Source organism: Antedon mediterranea, chromosome 11, assembly GCF_964355755.1.
Source record: "Antedon mediterranea chromosome 11, ecAntMedi1.1, whole genome shotgun sequence".
NCBI classification, from domain to species: Eukaryota; Metazoa; Echinodermata; class Crinoidea; order Comatulida; family Antedonidae; genus Antedon; species Antedon mediterranea.
In genome coordinates, this window is record NC_092680.1 from 21,030,069 (window position 1) to 21,047,473 (window position 17,405).

Consider the following 17,405-nt stretch of genomic DNA (forward strand, 5'->3'; position numbering starts at 1 on the left):
AGACCAACCAGAGGTGCTTTTTTTAAGGTATAACGCGCCATTTGGAGCTTGATACGCTTTAGCTTATCTTTATCTATTCTATACTTAAAGAGCACCAAATAAATGAACAACCATAGTTGATAGAACTATCGATCTCCACAGAGTATCTCCATAATATACTAGTTCAAGTTACTGATACCGTATCTATAAGAAACTGAAATACACAGCATGCTTTATACGTGTGTGATTGCATTTGATTGTGGGAATAGACATTTCTCAAATGTTGTGGTCTTCATGACGTGCTCTTTTGAAACATCATATTCATACTGGTTCAATAATTTTGTTAACGCTAGTTTTTGCAGGTTATTTATCCTTTTGATACGATAGATCACGACATCCTGATCAGTCGTATGCAGAAGGAATTTGGCATTACTGGCTTTTCTTTAAATTGGGTAGATAGAATATTGATGGATCCATTCTTCTTCCTTGGTAGTTTTAATATTTGTCTCAGTCGAGCCTTGTATTTCAGGACCTGGTACCCAAGCTATAGTTTTCCAGAGGTTCTCCCATGTTGAAAATCTCAGACTGACTTATTTTCATTACTATCTATGGGTGCTGCCTCATCGATAGTTAGTGTCATCAACTACAGAAACGCTGGCCCTTAATTATAGCATCTAAAAAAGGGTGTAATTCGCTCTCGCATACTTTTTGTGTTGTAGTTTGTAACATATTTCATGCCTTCTAAGTTCATCTAACCAATATTCCATTCGGATTGGATGGTGCGAGGTATTGCATCATCCCAGCCAAGTTCTTGACGGCATCAATTCTGTAAAATAAGTTAGTAAATTAATTCGATGAGTTGCATAGGCCTGTCAGTTATGGCCTTAAGACAGATTTCCGAGGAACTACGTAGAATTGTTTGCCGTGATTAATTACAATTTTTGTATGAAACGTATATACAGGTTCGAATCCCGCCAGAGACATTTTTTCATACAACTAAAAAATACGGAACTTTCGCCAATGACGCGTTTATGAGATCATGTTCCGATGAGCACTGTAATTTGACAGTATTTATTTATATATAATTTACACAGTGCTTCGCAATACAATTGTATAAATATAAAAACACAACAGGCATAGAAATAAATTCCAAACCGCCCGGTGATACACTGAAAATTATTTAATTAATTTTTGAAATGATAAAGATGAGGAAATCTGTGAGAATGAGAAAAAGTCGACCCAACCGAGACTCGAACTCGGACCGTCTGCTTGATATGCAGTTGCCCTAACCATTAGACCATTTCATGGTATTGTTCTTTAACTCGATTGGATAACGACCCTTTAACATTCTCGGCGTGGTACGGTTGGAACACAACTAGTCCTCAGTATATATATATATATATATATATATATATATATATATATATATATATATATATATATATATAATCATCAAAGTAAAAAAAAATGTATAATACAGCGCAACACATAATCCTTGATGTACATAAAATAAAGGTAACAACAATATCGCCAATGCATTTAATGTAAAAATATTATATCGTCATTCACCTCTGGAAAGTAACCTGGCATGGTTATGACGAATTTAATGAACATGCAATCGTAAAAGTTTGTAAACAAATCAACGTATAGTTAGAAATAAATACCCAAATAGATATTATGTTTTTCTCCTGTCATTTGTTTAAATCGGGCTATATACAAAATATTTGTACTGTGTATTTGACCTCCATTTTTAAATGTAGCAATATATCCGTTTTGCCCATTTTTATCCTAATACATTTTAAATAAAAATAAAAGTTTTAAAACACAGAATCGATTGAATTTATATTTATACTGGGTAACCTCTTCAGTCAAAGACTGGTCTCCCAGAGGACCCAGTTGGTGATCAGTGGCTGTAATGTACTAATACACCGGGGTAACCCCCTACTCGTCTCGTACTAGGTTCTTTAAAGTGCACACGAGCGAGATGTGTACACTGGACCTACGGTTTATAGTCCTTATCCGAGAAGACTCGTTCTAACCACCAGAACCACGGAGTGAGTGAGCCTCGAACCCCTGCCGATGTTATGGCTACGTAATTACTGTTCCACTGTCGTAACCGCTCGGCCACTCACTCCCTACGAATGTCTACTAATGTTGATTTGCGAAATTATTGGTTTAGGTTCCCGACCAAATCAACATTAAACTCAGATTTTCGCCCAGTTTCTAACCTTCATACGTTAGGTAAGATTATTCAGTATCTAACCATTTCCTGTCTACTTTATGAAACATATCAGTCGGTATAAATAATATAATAAATCTCATAGTACGGAAACTGCTCTATCGCGTTAAAAGTGATATATTATGTTGATGAAACATGATAAAGGGTGATATATTATGCTAGTTTTGGCAGTTTTTTTTTTATCCTTTTGATACGATAGATCACGACATCCTGATCAGTCGTATGCAGAATGAATTTGGCATTACTGGCTTTTCTTTATTAATTGGGTAGATAGAAATAAAATTACTTCAGCATTACATAAAAGGGATTTTTTTATTGGCGTCTTTCTTGATTTGTCAAAGTCAGTCAAATACCACAATACTTCTATCACAATTAATTGATTGGTTTAAAAGTTATTTATTATTTACCTCCGCCAAGGAGGTATCTCTAATCGATCGCGTGTGTCTGTTTATTTGATTGTCTGTCTGTTTGTTAGCAGAATTACTCAAAAAAGTTATTGCAAGAAATATGTGGCCAAGGACCACTCCATTACATTTGGAGGCAATCCGGACTACGGTCCCAATTTTTGACCACTTTTTAGTATTATTTTCAGACCTGCTAATTTACGATTTGCACCGAATAGAGGTGTTTTTCACAAACTGTTTTACATATAAACACAATATACACAAATAAACGTCGTAGAAGTGGTGTATTATTGTCATGCGGTAAGTACATTTGAAATCGCTGAAATTATACTATGTATTCGAGAACCATCCCTAGTTGTTAAAATTGTTATAAAATACTAAAAAATATTTTAGAAGTGATTATATCGAATTACAGTATTTAAAAATGCTTATATATTAAAATGCTTATATATTATGCGTGGTGCGTGTTAGTGTTAGGCTACTATTATGTAGTTTCTTTTATATTATATGTAGGAATACTTTAACTTTCCAACTTGTATCTTTAAAACCTTATTTCATGTTTTTTTCTATGATAATGTTTTATTTTTCAAAGGGTCTTACGACTACAGACAATTCCTTGTCTCCGTAAGATTCATGTAACATATATATTAAATATCTAACATATTGTAGATTCTGTAAGTAAATGCACGGTGTTATCATTGAGTTTGTACGATATTGAGTTAAATTTTGTGCACACTTCCATTTCGTATGGTCTCTATCTCCTTGGCTTTGCGCGCGCGGTCTTGTTGGCTTTAGAAACACCTATCAATAGAGGGCGACATTTAAAAAATATACTGTAGAAATTTGTTTGGCGTGCGAGGTCAATATAGTAGCTGCATCAAATTTGTTTTCGGTATTTAGATATTGTTATTTTGTTTTCGGTTTGTTTTCGGTTGTTTTCGGTTGTTTATGGTTGTTTTCAGTTGTTTATGGTTGTTTTCGGTTGTTTTCGGTTGTTTTCGGTTGTTTTCGGTAATTAGACTGACCGATTTTATATCACTGTGCTCGCCTGGTGCCAAATTGGGTACACTTGAGTACATTGTATTAAAATACGAAAAGATATTACAATTCAGTGACTTATTTCTATTTTATATTACTGTGCTCCACTGACGCCAAATTGGGTCCACTTGAGCACAGTGTATTAAAATACGAAAAGATATTAAAATTCAGTGACAATTATTTCTATTTTATATCATCACTGTATGTGCTCCGCTGGTGCTAAATTTGGTCCACTGAACCAGAGTTACCGTAGTACTATTTCTATTTCGGAAGTAAATAAAGGCATAAATGGCGCTCCGTAGTAGTAGATTACGTCATGCTTCAGAAAAAAAAACATCCGGCCACGATCTTGAACAACCAAAACATGAAAGAGACGTCGCGTTAGGGGGTTTATAAACACGTTTATTTACAGTCTGTATTAACTATTGCATATACAGTCTGTATTGCATACAGTTTTATATCATCAGTATAATCTATTTGTAGCTGCTGAGAACACATTTATATTGGTAAGTAAATGAAATTCACATGCATTTATAATGTTAATATTAATAATAGGGCTAGGGCCTAGGCTAGCTAGGCCCTAGCCTAGCTAGGCCTAGCCTAGTTAGGCTATTTTATTTTTGGTTTTTTTACGCTTGTTGGGTGGTCACGATGGACCATAATATTATATGCCATGCATGGAGAACAAGTGTGTCAACAAGCTTGGTTCCCACTCACTCCAAAAGAAAAGTCTATTTAGGAGGCCTCTCTCAGGGTTTGCAATTCAAAGGCTGACAATACCTACCTATGATCAATAGAATTTTTTACCCGCACATGGCCTTTAATAACTAGTTAACAAAATAAAAAAAACAAGTAAATTATAAATAATGTATGTGCTTAAGAAATCGTTTTTTAAAAACGAAACAGTGGAATGCATAGTATCTATTAGTAGTAAAATTAAATGTAAAATTACAGACGGTGTATATCCATACAAATCCGGCCAGCTATTTATTACATTTTATTTTTTATTTGTAACTTCTGATATTGTATTTTAACAAGTTTTAATAATTAATGTACTATTTAATAAATAATTTAATTATATAGTTAATATCACTGGAATTGATGACAGCTTCCAGACCATTTTATTGCTTCACAGAATAAACCAGTTACAGTACTGTAGTTATTTCGTTAAAACCAATATCATTTATGGATTTACTGTACATAGTAGCACTCTGTAAGAAACAAAACTATTATTTTCTGCAGGGAAAATGACAGACTTATTAGTTCCTGATACTCCAGCAGGTCAGAGGTCGAATAGATGGCAAGACGAGGTGGTAGAGCCGTCTTGTTGCGGTCCAGTTCGATCAAAGATTAACACTACTCCTATCAAGCTACACAGCATTATGTACATTGTCTGTGGAGTTTTGTCAATTGGATTGGGCATTGTAGCTTGTGTGTTTGAATGTCTGTATAATGGATTGTCAATCCCAGCTGGTGTTCTGGTAAGTAGAAATGATATACAGTATTTTTGTTTAAATGTATGGTATTGTGGATGCTGCTTTTTATCACTATGTCTTTGGACACAATGAACTCGAAGAATTCTGTAACAAAATGAATTATTAAATAATATAATAAGAAAATTAATTAACAATGAAAAAAAAATAGAGATAAGAGTAAACTATTATAGTTTATTGGTGAGCATTTAGGACAGGGAACTTCAAACCAGTAACCCGTAGTAACCAGTAACCCGTAGTAACCAGTAACCCGTAGTAACCAGTAACCCGTAGTAACCAGTAACCAGTTTAGTAATAATAGTATTTTAACTGTCTTCACGATTTTCTGATTTTGTATACGTATCTCTTCCCCATCTTGGAAGTAATTCTGATTAACTTGAAATTGAATTGAAATGTTGTTGATACTTGATTCTTTCAAGCTTACTTGGCCATTAGACCGACATCATTCCAAGTAAAGTATTTGTATCATTAATAATAAAAATTTAATGTGTTTTCTTTCAACAGCTTATTGCTACTGGTGTGGTTGGACTGTGTGTTAGAAAACATGGAGCTTTGGTACAGAATATCATCATTTACACTTTGTTGTATTTCTTTAAGACAACTTTATACCTACCAAATCTATTGAATCACGCACGCATGACGAACAATTATTTGAAATTAACTAATACCAGTTTTGAAGAATAAATTGGTTTAAAAAATAATATAAGTTTACCTTTGTTAATGTATTTTTATGGTTGATACAGCAATGAAATTCCTATCTATTCGATGGAAAATTAAGCATAGTGGGACACTTTATTTTGCTATTTTTAAATTAAGGGAGCTTATTAAATTAAGTTATTTAAACATAAATAGGGCTATGTACATTTTCAATTGACTTTGTCTCATTGAAAAAGTTGGCAGGTATAAAACTTGATCCGCATATTCTAGCTGGATACATATTCCATTGAATTGTTGTGAAATATTTGCTTCACCATGGGATTTTTTGTTTGTTTTTGTCCTTTTTATTCTTTCAATTTCACAAAATATTAACTCTAATTTAATATTATTTTTCAGGCCATTGTGTATGGATGTTTAAACCCGTTTTGTTTTTTGTATGGCATTGCTCTTCTTGTTTTTATGTTGGTTGCTCTTCCTGTAAGAGAAAGTGACTGGAAATCTTATTGTTCAAGTTATGATTGCAAGTGGGACTACTACTATGATGATGGCTGCTGTTACGCTACTAAGTACATCTTAAGGGTATGTTTTTGTTGGTTACACTACAGTAGATTGAGATTTGAGGGCTATCTGCCAGAAACTAAAATTATTATTATTGTATTATACAGTATTACATGGTCTAATATTACACAATGAATGAATGAATGACTTGAATGGTAAGAGTATTTTGTTAAACAATTGACTCACTATTTAACAAGGTCAGAGCTGAGTTAAGCCAAAACCTTTTATCTTCAATCAAGAGGTCCATGCCTCAATGATTTTTATGAACTTTAATCACATGACATGAACACTGCTAATCAGAACTTGAAACATTTTTCTTTTGTGCCTAGCATGGAAAAAAAGAGAAAAATATCGCAAACATTGATCATGCTTTGACATTGTCAAGCGTGGCTATTCATGCTCACTGCTGATTGGACAAAAGCAAAAAATCTTAAGATTTCAGAAAACATCGCATTGCTATGAATCCGGAGCCCGAATGAGGTACTGATTCAAATCGTAAAAATTTGGTGTGCCACTGACTTATTTTGAGTGCCGGAACGAATCTGAAAGCCTTGCTTGAAACTAAGGTGTATTATAATTTAAAAAAATAATATATTACTTTTCTTTTTTTTAGTGGAAGAATGCTGGGATTGATCTTGCAATCCTGGTTGTTGGTGTTATCGTCATGGTTACATCATTAGCAGCTACTACTCTTAGTTTGCGTGACCTGAATTGGGTCAAACTTTGCTGCTTGAAAAAAAATATGGTAAAAGTTTATTAAGAAATTCAACAATATATAGTCAATGTTTGTATCATGTTTATAAACTCTCCTAAACCCAGAGACTCTCCTAAAATGAAACAGCTTTTATATGGTATTGTTGGAAATGGGTATGCAGGTCGTTAATCCCAATATAGTGACATCTATAACAACCATGTGAGGATGCATTTTATTTAAAGATATATTGTCCCTCTGAAAAATTATAAAAAAAAATTATTTTATTTCAGATAATAGTTATTCACTTAGACCAAAGACTGGAAAAAAAAAATTATTTACCTAATAAAAAATGTAATTTAAAGAAAAAAATACTTAAATGAGTTTTTGGTTATCAATTAACCGTTTATTTTGTCTTTTTATAAGTAAAAATGATTATATTTTTGGGGTTTTTTTTCTACAGAAGTGAATAACTTTTAATTAAAACTGCAACTTTCCCTATTAAAAGTCTGATTTTATTAATCTTTATTTTTCAGGAAACAATACATCTTTAATATGTTGATAATTATTGAGGTTCCAAAATATATATGTAGTATAATAATATATTGTGTTATTGTTGTATTTACACTGCAGAGTCTAGGACAAGGTGTTGATTCTGGTAAGTAGACAAACAATTACAAAATTAGACAATAACAAGTTTGTTTGATATGCACTACATTGATATATTCCTGCCTGATTATATAAACAATATATCCGTCCTTAGCTAGGTTCACATTCAGAAATTATTACGAGTTTCTTTATCATGATGTTCTACATGAACATGCAGGAAGTCATTTACAACAACAATAAGTCATATCCTTGATTCGTCAGTATGACCAGGGAACATTGATATACGAGTTTGTTTATTTTTAGCATTATGCATACAATGCATAAATCTATGATGCATAACGAATTGGTTTACCAGCTTTCTCACATTGATATCCAACCATTTTATTCATTATTACTTTTTTAAACCATATCTAGAAAAAAATACAAAGTACAATGAAATAATAAGTAATATCATGTGCCATGTATAGGGTCAGAACCTAGTGGTCAGTCATCACCAGCCATGAAGCCATGTTGGACACCATGTGTCAGTAATGGTCATCGTAATGCCACTATCATCTTAAGTATCATCCACATCATTATTGGGGTCATCAGTGTTGGACTTGGAATAGGAGCAATAATTGTTGAATGTAGATTTGCTCATATTGGAATGCCAATCTGGACAGGAATACTGGTAGGCAAATTATTTACCTCAGCCAAGGAGGTATATGTAATCGGTAGCGTGTGTTTGTTTGTTTGTTTGTTTGTTAGCAGGATTACTCAAAAAGTAATTACAAGATCTTTACCAAAATGAATAGACATATAGATATGTGGTCAAGGACCATTCCATTAAATTTTGGGACCATTTGGGACTACAGTCCCAATTCTGGACCACTTTTTAGTATACTTTTTTAGACCTGCTAGTGTTAAAAGATAGGACAGAATATTTCAAAAGCCGGCGAGCAGTCTTAAAGTAACAAGTAAACTGAAATTGCATTTTCTCGAGAACTACTTGTCCAAAAAACTTAATTTTTGAACAAGAGGCAAGAGTTATAATTTGTGATTTGTAATTTTAAAACATAATTTGATTTAATGTGCAGATTTTGTGATGCGAGTAGTTTAAAAAACCTATTTCTTTTCAAATTCACTCGTTTGATTTTCGCATTGCTGTTCTATTGTTAGTCAACTGAAGCTATTGTTAACTGAAAGGCTTGTTACATAACCATTACACCAAACTCGCATACACATGCTTGTAATGAAATTAGCCTAAATCATAAACAGCAAAGACACACACAAATATATATATATATTTTTTTTACCGGAGAAATCTTATGTAGGAGAATTTTACAGTAGGCGGAGGTATGCCCTCTCGGAGTGGCTTTCTAGTTATGACATGAATTACCTTAGTGCAGTACAATGGGCTTATGTCAAAGGTTACCGTATTTCATCTAAAGAGAAAGCTTTTTATAAAAATCCAGTAACATCAGTTCTATGTCAGTAGAGTAATGTACCCCTAGCTGTAAGTTCAGTTAACTGGTAGAAATTTAAAGTGATTTCCATAGAAAGCAAATTTTATATTTTTAGAAAGGTAAAGCCTGATTTCCATAAAATCGCTACACCGTCACTACAGCGTTTCCATTAAAATCGCTACACACGCAGATGTCGCCGACGCAATCGGGAAGGCTCCCTGATTCATCGCAGTCAAATCGGCAAAGTTCAACCATGTTCAACTTTGTCGGCGATGAGTCGTATACGCGTACCAAAGAATATTTAGCGCTCGTGTACTATATCCCCGATAAATTCTAGCATTTCCATAGTTTTCTATGGTTTTATGGAAACCAGACTTTATATCTTATAAGAGTTATAAAAGAAACAAAATTAACTTTTGATCTTTTTTTATGCGTTAAAAAATCTTACACTTTTTATTGAATATTTATTTTCAGATATTTATGGTGACTGGTTTTTATGGATTTCAGGGTGTCACAGAGAAAGGGGCATATGTAAGTTACTAGTTTTGTTAGATAAACAAAAATAACGTTTTTTTCTTCCCATGTATTTACAGTGATGTTCAAGGCTTTCAAATCTCTGTCTAAAGTGTCTTATGTTATGTATAGTTTGTGTATTAAATTGACAGTTTATTGGAATAGACTTATAAATATTATTACATGATTGAGTGTCAACATTTATATGAACTGAAATATTTTTCTACATGAATGTAATTAATTTTTCTTCATATTTTTTTTCAGATTCCTTGCTTCTTTGCCTTGTCTATGTTAGCGTTTCTGATGTCTATTAACATGTTTAGCTGGGCAGCTGTTAGTATTCCTGAGGAAGGGAATTGCGCTCCAAAATGTTTGACATGGTGTACTACTGATACTCATAACTCCAATTACCCATATTGGTATAGTACACCTGAACCTAGAAGATACTGCTGTGAAATTGATTATGATTTTTGTACTGAAAATACGGAAGAGGTAATGATATTTAGTTGTTTTACTTGAAAACTCATCTGGGTAATGTTGTAGATGTGAATTTAAATGATTTATTAATTTTATGAGATTTTTTTTAAAGAATATAATTATTTAGATTGCCTTGCGATTAAATAAAGCAAAATTTACATTGATAGTGTTAGTATTACTTAGTATTATTTTCTTGTACTTTTTCAATAATGATTTTTTTTAATTGGAAAACATTTTTCTTTTCTAGGTAGTTTTAGACAGTGTAATTATTTTCTTTGGTGTTTTGGAGATGTTGGTTTGCATGGCAACGTTTGGTCTGTCTTTTTCACAACTTAGTTGTTACTTTTGTTGTCGTGATGGTTGTTCTACTTGTAAATGCTGTGAAACTAAGGTAAGCTTATTTATGAATGATGTAATTCATAGCATGTCCTTATTTGGATGCCATTAAACATGATTATTTTGCACAAATTGTTTTTTTAATTATTTTTCAGACCAATACTGCATACCAAATGGTGATGACAACTGATGGTAACATGATGATGGTAGCGGTACCAAACACACAGCATGGTATGACACCTTCCTTGGTCAACAACCAACAGATGATACCACAACCAATGGTGATACCTGCTAATCAACTTATTGCTGGTCAGAATCAAACATCAGGGTCTGTCCCACCAAATACAGATGGAAGACAGTTGCTGGTCCAAGGGAATGGACAACCACAACCAATGATGGTACAAGGACAGAGGCAACCAATGGTGGCCAAAGGACAGGTAAAACCTATGGTGGTCCAAGGACAGAGTCAACCAATGATGCTACAAGGGCAGTTGCAACCAATAGTGATCCAAGGACAGAGGCAATCAATGGTGATCCAAGGACAGGTACAACCTATGGTGGTCCAAGAACAGAGTCAACCAATGATGACCCAAGGACAGAGTCAACCTATGATGATCCAAGGACAGAGGCAACCAATGCTGACCCAAGAACAGGTGCAACCGATTGTAGTCCAAGGACAGAGGCAACCAATGATGGTCCAAGGACAGGTACAACCTATGGTGGTCCAAGAACAGAGTCAACCAATGATGACCCAAGGACAGAGTCAACCTATGATGATCCAAGGACAGAGTCAACCAATGATGACCCAAGGACAGAGTCAACCTATGATGGTCCCAGGACAGAGTCAACCAATGATCATGGCGCAAGGGCAGGTTCAACCTATTATGGTCCAAAGACAGGGACAACCTATGATAGTCCAAACACATGGTCAAGGAATGGTAGCCTCTGGTCACGTGTCATCACAACCAGGAATACCAACACAGTCTATGTTTATTCAGCAACCAGTGGTTACAGACGGTCAGGATGCAGGTGTAGTTCAAAGCCAGATGCAACAAAATAACCAACCAGCTCCACAAAGTCAGCTAACCAACCAGACAGTTAGCACAAAGGTCCAAGCAGGGTCACTTCCACAGGGAGTTGAATCGCCTGCTGTGGTCAGCGAAGATGCTAACCAAGGCATTGGGGTTATTTCAAACCCGACCGTCTGAATTCAACACTAGCATAAAATGTAAATATTAATACTGAATAATTTTGCAGTTTAAATAACATACACAGTTAAACAATTTTAAAAACACAGTTAAACAATTTAACAATGGTTTGATATTATATATATACACAGTTTATTTGTTAATGAATTTTATACTAGATACAAATAGTCAACCAGATTAATACTGACGTGGTTGATTAAATATTATATACAATCACAATTAAATATACTGTTTAAAGTAAATTTTCCCATATTATTTGTTTTGAATCTATAGTTATAATATTATAATCATATGAAGCGACTGTAATTACTACTTTAAAATCAAATACACAACTGCATTTTATTACGATTACGATGAAGAAAAAAATGCTTTAAAACATCTACGAAGACTAGCATGACTCTATAAGATGATAACGCAATATGTGCATATATGGCAATATTATAGCATAATTGAATATTATAGCACAATTCCAAAAATGAATTGATTATAATATATCATGCCTTAAAAGATGTCTTTATTCTGTATAACATAAATTTATATATTTATGTCAAAAGTGGTTACTATAGCAATTTACCTGTACTATAGTACAGGGATTTTTTTCAAAAAATGTCCAATTTTCGACCTTTTTATTTTTCGATAAAACTGGTTACTATAGCACAATTGACATGCACTTACCTTACAACAGGATCTTTGTAAAATTTCCAAATGGTGTGAGGATAATAAAATGAAATTAAATGCAAAGAAGTGTAAAGTCATGCACATAACTAGGAAACGTAATTATATCCCTCATTTTATTTATAAAATCGAATCCAATCCCCTTGAAGCTGTTAATTCACATAAATATCTTGGTATTAACTTCTCACGTGATTTAACATGGTCTGCTCACGTTAATGATGTATCGATGAAATCTATGAGAATGCTTGGGTTTATCAAACGGTTTGTAGGTTTCAATGACACCGAAATTTTACTACGACTTTTTAATGCAATATAGCTATTAACAAGTCATTAAGACGGGTTACTAAATTGTGTGTTGAAGGCGATTTCACTGACAGGCTTAAGACACTAAATTTACCAGATATGGTTCAAAGAATGAAATTTCATAGTATAATTTTTGTAGTTAAGTGTTTGCATAAGTTAATTGATTTTGATATATTTGAATACCTTACAATTAATTCTCGGTATCCAGAGTCCCTCACCTTTAAACACATGTATGCTAGAACTAATGCATTTAAATACTCCCTGTTTGTTAATTTCCCTCGAATATGGGAATGTATCCCGCATGAAGTTCGTAACAAAGTCCTGTTTAACTTTGGGGGGTTTAGAAGGGATTTGAAAAAATGTATTACTGATATCGAATTCATCTAGACTATCACTGTGTTTTTATGTCTATTGCGTTTTTTGTACTATTAGTTGGGAAAGCCACTCGACAGTGTAGTTCTTTTTAACTGATCCACTTTTGATTACCCGCAGGTGCTGATAGTACTTTTCTGTTTTATTGAATGATGCCGTGCCTTGTTTATGATTTTTGTATGTTACCTGGAAATTGAATAAAATAAAAAAAATAAAATAGAACCCATTATTCGTCTCTGCGCATGTTTATTATGCTATAGTAACCATTTATGTCAAAAAATAAAAGGGTCGAAAATCGGCCATTTTTCGAAAATTTCCCTGTACTATAGTACAGGGATTTTTTTTTTTAAATGACTAATTTTCTACCTTTTTATTTTTCGATAAAACTGGTTACTATAGCACAATGATTTGATTTGATTTGTCTAACTGACTGCTTATATCAATATACTATATTTTTTGTGTTTCTGCCTAAGTCAGCTGTGTGACTTAAGCAATTAAGGAGAGCTGACTTATGATTTTTTTAAATAAAATAAGAAATACATTTTTATAGTATATTTTTTAACCCATTTGTTACAAATTCTTTCGCTTTTATTGCTACTTTCTTTTTCTAAAACCATCAGTGTTAATTTTAATCTGAAGAGCTGATGCTATTAAATTTTGTTACTTAAAGGTAGCATTTTTGTTTATAGATGATATCGACAGCCTCATAACAAAAGTGTCTAAGTCATAATTGTTGTTTTGTTTTTCTGCCTAACTCACTGCTTATATCAATATTACATTTTTGTGTGTTTCTGCCTAAGTCAGCTGTGTGTGACTTAGGCAATTAAGGAGAGCTGACTTATGATCTGCCTAACTCACTGCTTATATCATTATACTGCCCTCTGTACATTATCTCTAAGTGCTTTTATATACATTTGCACATACTCGGATCGTTTTTTGTGTTTCTGCCTAAGTCAGCTGTGTGATTTAGGCAATTAAGGAGAGGATACTCATGATTTTTTTAATAAAATAAGAAATACATTTTTATAGTATATTTTTTAACCCATTTGTTACAAATTCTTTCTCTTTTATTGCTACTTTTCTTTTCTAAATTCATCAGTGTTAATTTTAATCGGAAGAGCTGATGCTATTAAATTTTGTTACTTAAAGGTAGCATTTTTTGTATATAGATGATATCGATAGCCTCATAACAAAAGTGTCTAAGTCATAATTTTGTTTTTTCTGCCTAACTCACTGCTTATATCAATATACTATATTTTTTGTGTTTCTGCCTAAGTCAGCTGTGTGACTTAGGCAATTAAGGAGAGCTGACTTATGATCTGCCTAACTCACTGCTTATATCAATATACTATATTTTTGTGTTTCTGCCTAAGTCAGCTGTGTGACTTAGGCAATTAAGGATACCTGACTTATGATCTGCCTAACTCACTGCTTATATCTTTATGCTGCCCTCTGTACATTATCTGAGTGCTTTTATATACATTTGCACATACTCGGATCGTTTTTTGTGTTTCTGCCTAAGTCAGCTGTGTGATTTAGGCAATTAAGGAGAGGAGACTCATGATTTTTTTAATAAAATAAAAAATACATTTTTATAGTATATTTTTTAACCCATTTGTTACAAATTCTTTCTCTTTTATTGCTACTTTCCTTTTCTAAATTCATCAGTGTTAATTTTAATCCGAAGAGCTTGATGCTATTAAATTTTGTTACTTAAAGGTAGCATTTTTTGTATATAGATGATATCGACAGCCTCATATATAACAAAAGTGTCTAAGTCATAATTTTGTTTTTTCTGGTTTACTCACTGCTTATATCAATATACTATATTTTTTGTGTTTCTGCCCAAGTCAGCTGTGTGACTTAGGCAATTAAGGAGAGCTGACTTATGATTTTTTAAATAAAATAAGAAATACATTTTTATAGTATATTTTTTAACCCATTTGTTACAAATTCTTTCGCTTTTATTGCTACTTTCTTTTTCTAAAACCATCAGTGTTAATTTTAATCTGAAGATCTGATGCTATTAAATTTTGTTACTTAAAGGTAGCATTTTTGTATATAGATGATATCGACAGCCTCATAACAAAAGTGTCTAAGTCATAATTTTTGTTTTGTTTTTCTGCCTAACTCACTGCTTATATCAATATTACATTTTTGTGTGTTTCTGCCTAAGTCAGCTGTGTGTGACTTAGGCAATTAAGGAGAGCTGACTTATGATCTGCCTAACTCACTGCTTATATCATTATACTGCCCTCTGTACATTATCTCTAAGTGCTTTTATATACATTTGCACATACTCGGATCGTTTTTTGTGTTTCTGCCTAAGTCAGCTGTGTGATTTAGGCAATTAAGGAGAGGATACTCATGATTTTTTTAATAAAATAAGAAATACATTTTTATAGTATATTTTTTAACCCATTTGTTACAAATTCTTTCTCTTTTATTGCTACTTTCCTTTTCTAAATTCATCAGTGTTAATTTTAATCGGAAGAGCTGATGCTATTAAATTTTGTTACTTAAAGGTAACATTTTTTGTATATAGATGATATCGACAGCCTCATAACAAAAGTGTCTAAGTCATAATTTTGTTTTTTCTGCCTAACTCACTGCTTATATCAATATACTATATTTTTTGTGTTTCTGCCTAAGTCAGGTGTGTGACTTAGGCAATTAAGGAGAGCTGACTTATGATCTGCCTAACTCACTGCTTATATCAATATACTATATTTTTGTGTTTCTGCCTAAGTCAGCTGTGTGACTTAGGCAATTAAGGATACCTGACTTATGATCTGCCTAACTCACTGCTTATATCTTTATGCTGCCCTCTGTACATTATCTGAGTGCTTTTATATACATTTGCACATGCTCAGATCGTCAAAAGTGGTTACTATAGCACAATTGACATGCGCAGAACCCATTTTTCGCCTCTGCGCATGTTTATTATGCAATAGTAACCATTTATGTCAAAAAATAAAAGGGTCGAAAATCGGCCATTTTTCGAAAATTTCCCTTTACTACAGTACAGGGATTTTTTCAAAAAATGGCCAATTTTCTACCTTTTTATTTTTCGATAAAACTGGTTACCATAGCACAATTGACATGCGCAGAACCCGTTATTCGTCTCTGTGCATGTTTATTATGCAATAGTAACCATTTATGTCAATAAATAAAAGGGTCGAAAATCGGCCATTTTTCGCAAATTTTCCTGTACTATAGTACAGGGATTTTTTCAATAAATGTCCAATTTTCGACCTTTTTATTTTTCGATAAAACTGGTTACTATAGCACAATTGACATGCGCAGAACCTATTATTCGCCTCTGCGCATGTTTATTATGCAATAGTAACCATTTATGTCAAAAAATAAAAGGGTCGAAAATCGGCCATTTTTCGCAAATATTCCTGTACTATAGTACAGGGATTTTTTCAAAAAATATCCAATTTTCGACCTTTTAATTTTTCGATAAAACTGGTTACTATAGCACAATTGACATGCACAGAACCCATTATTCGCCTCTGCGCATGTTTATTATACTATAGTAACCATTTATGTCAAAACTGGTTACCATAGCACAATTGACATGCGCAGAACTCATTATTCGCCTCTGCGCATGTTTATTATGCAATAGTAACCATTTATGTCAAAAAATAAAAGGGTCGAAAATCGGCCATATTTCGCAAATTTCCCTGTACTATTATTATAGTACAGGGATTTTTTCAAAAATGTCAAATTTTCGACCTTTTAATTTTTCGATAAAACTGGTTACTATAGCACAATTGACATGTGCAGAACCCATTATTCGCCTCTGCGCATGTTTATTATACTATAGTAACCATTTATGTCAAAACTGGTTACCATAGCACAATTGACATGCGCAGAACCCATTATTCGTCTCTGCGCATGTTTATTATGCTATAGTAACCATTTATGTCAAAAGTGGTTATTATAGCACAATTGACATGCACAGAACCCATTATTTGCCTCTGCGCATGTTTATTATGCAATAGTAACCATTTATGTCAAAAAATAAAAGGGTCGAAAATCGGCCATTTTTCGCAAATTTCCCTGTACTATAGTACAGGGATTTTTTCAAAAACATTGCTAATTTTCTACCTTTTTATTTTTCGATAAAACTGGTTACTATAGCACAATTGACATGCGCAGAACCCATTATTCGCCTCTGTGCATGTTTATTATACTATAGTAACCATTTATGTCAAAACTGGTTACCATAGCACAATTGACATGCGCAGAACCCATTATTCGCCTCTGCGCATGTTTATTATGCAATAGTAACCATTTATGTCAAAAAATAAAAGTGTAGAAAATCGGCCATTTTTCGCAAATTTTCCTGTACTATAGTACAGGGATTTTTTTCTAAAAAATGGCTAATTTTCTACCTTTT

At 33.1% G+C, this 17,405-nt stretch overlaps 1 protein-coding gene across 2 annotated transcripts in view; it reads left to right on the forward strand.

The window, feature by feature from the left end:
• LOC140063254 (uncharacterized) overlaps nt 1-13,215 on the forward strand; it is a 47,728-nt gene extending 34,513 nt beyond the window's left edge. Inside the window, exons 1-11 of one of the 2 annotated variants that reach the window (XM_072109780.1) lie at nt 4,007-4,166; nt 4,903-5,141; nt 5,658-5,708; nt 6,207-6,389; nt 6,982-7,113; nt 7,693-7,717; nt 8,136-8,338; nt 9,588-9,644; nt 9,891-10,118; nt 10,351-10,494; nt 10,595-13,215. In XM_072109780.1, the coding sequence (XP_071965881.1) occupies nt 4,908-5,141; nt 5,658-5,708; nt 6,207-6,389; nt 6,982-7,113; nt 7,693-7,717; nt 8,136-8,338; nt 9,588-9,644; nt 9,891-10,118; nt 10,351-10,494; nt 10,595-11,647 (2,310 nt within the window). In that variant the 5' untranslated portion in view covers nt 4,007-4,166; nt 4,903-4,907 and the 3' untranslated portion in view covers nt 11,648-13,215. Of the gene's footprint in view, nt 1-4,006; nt 4,167-4,902; nt 5,142-5,657; nt 5,709-6,206; nt 6,390-6,981; nt 7,114-7,692; nt 7,718-8,135; nt 8,339-9,587; nt 9,645-9,890; nt 10,119-10,350; nt 10,495-10,594 lie in introns of those variants that run through there. The other variant, XM_072109781.1, reaches the window with a different exon arrangement.
• Nucleotides 13,216-17,405: the final 4,190 nt, after the last annotated feature.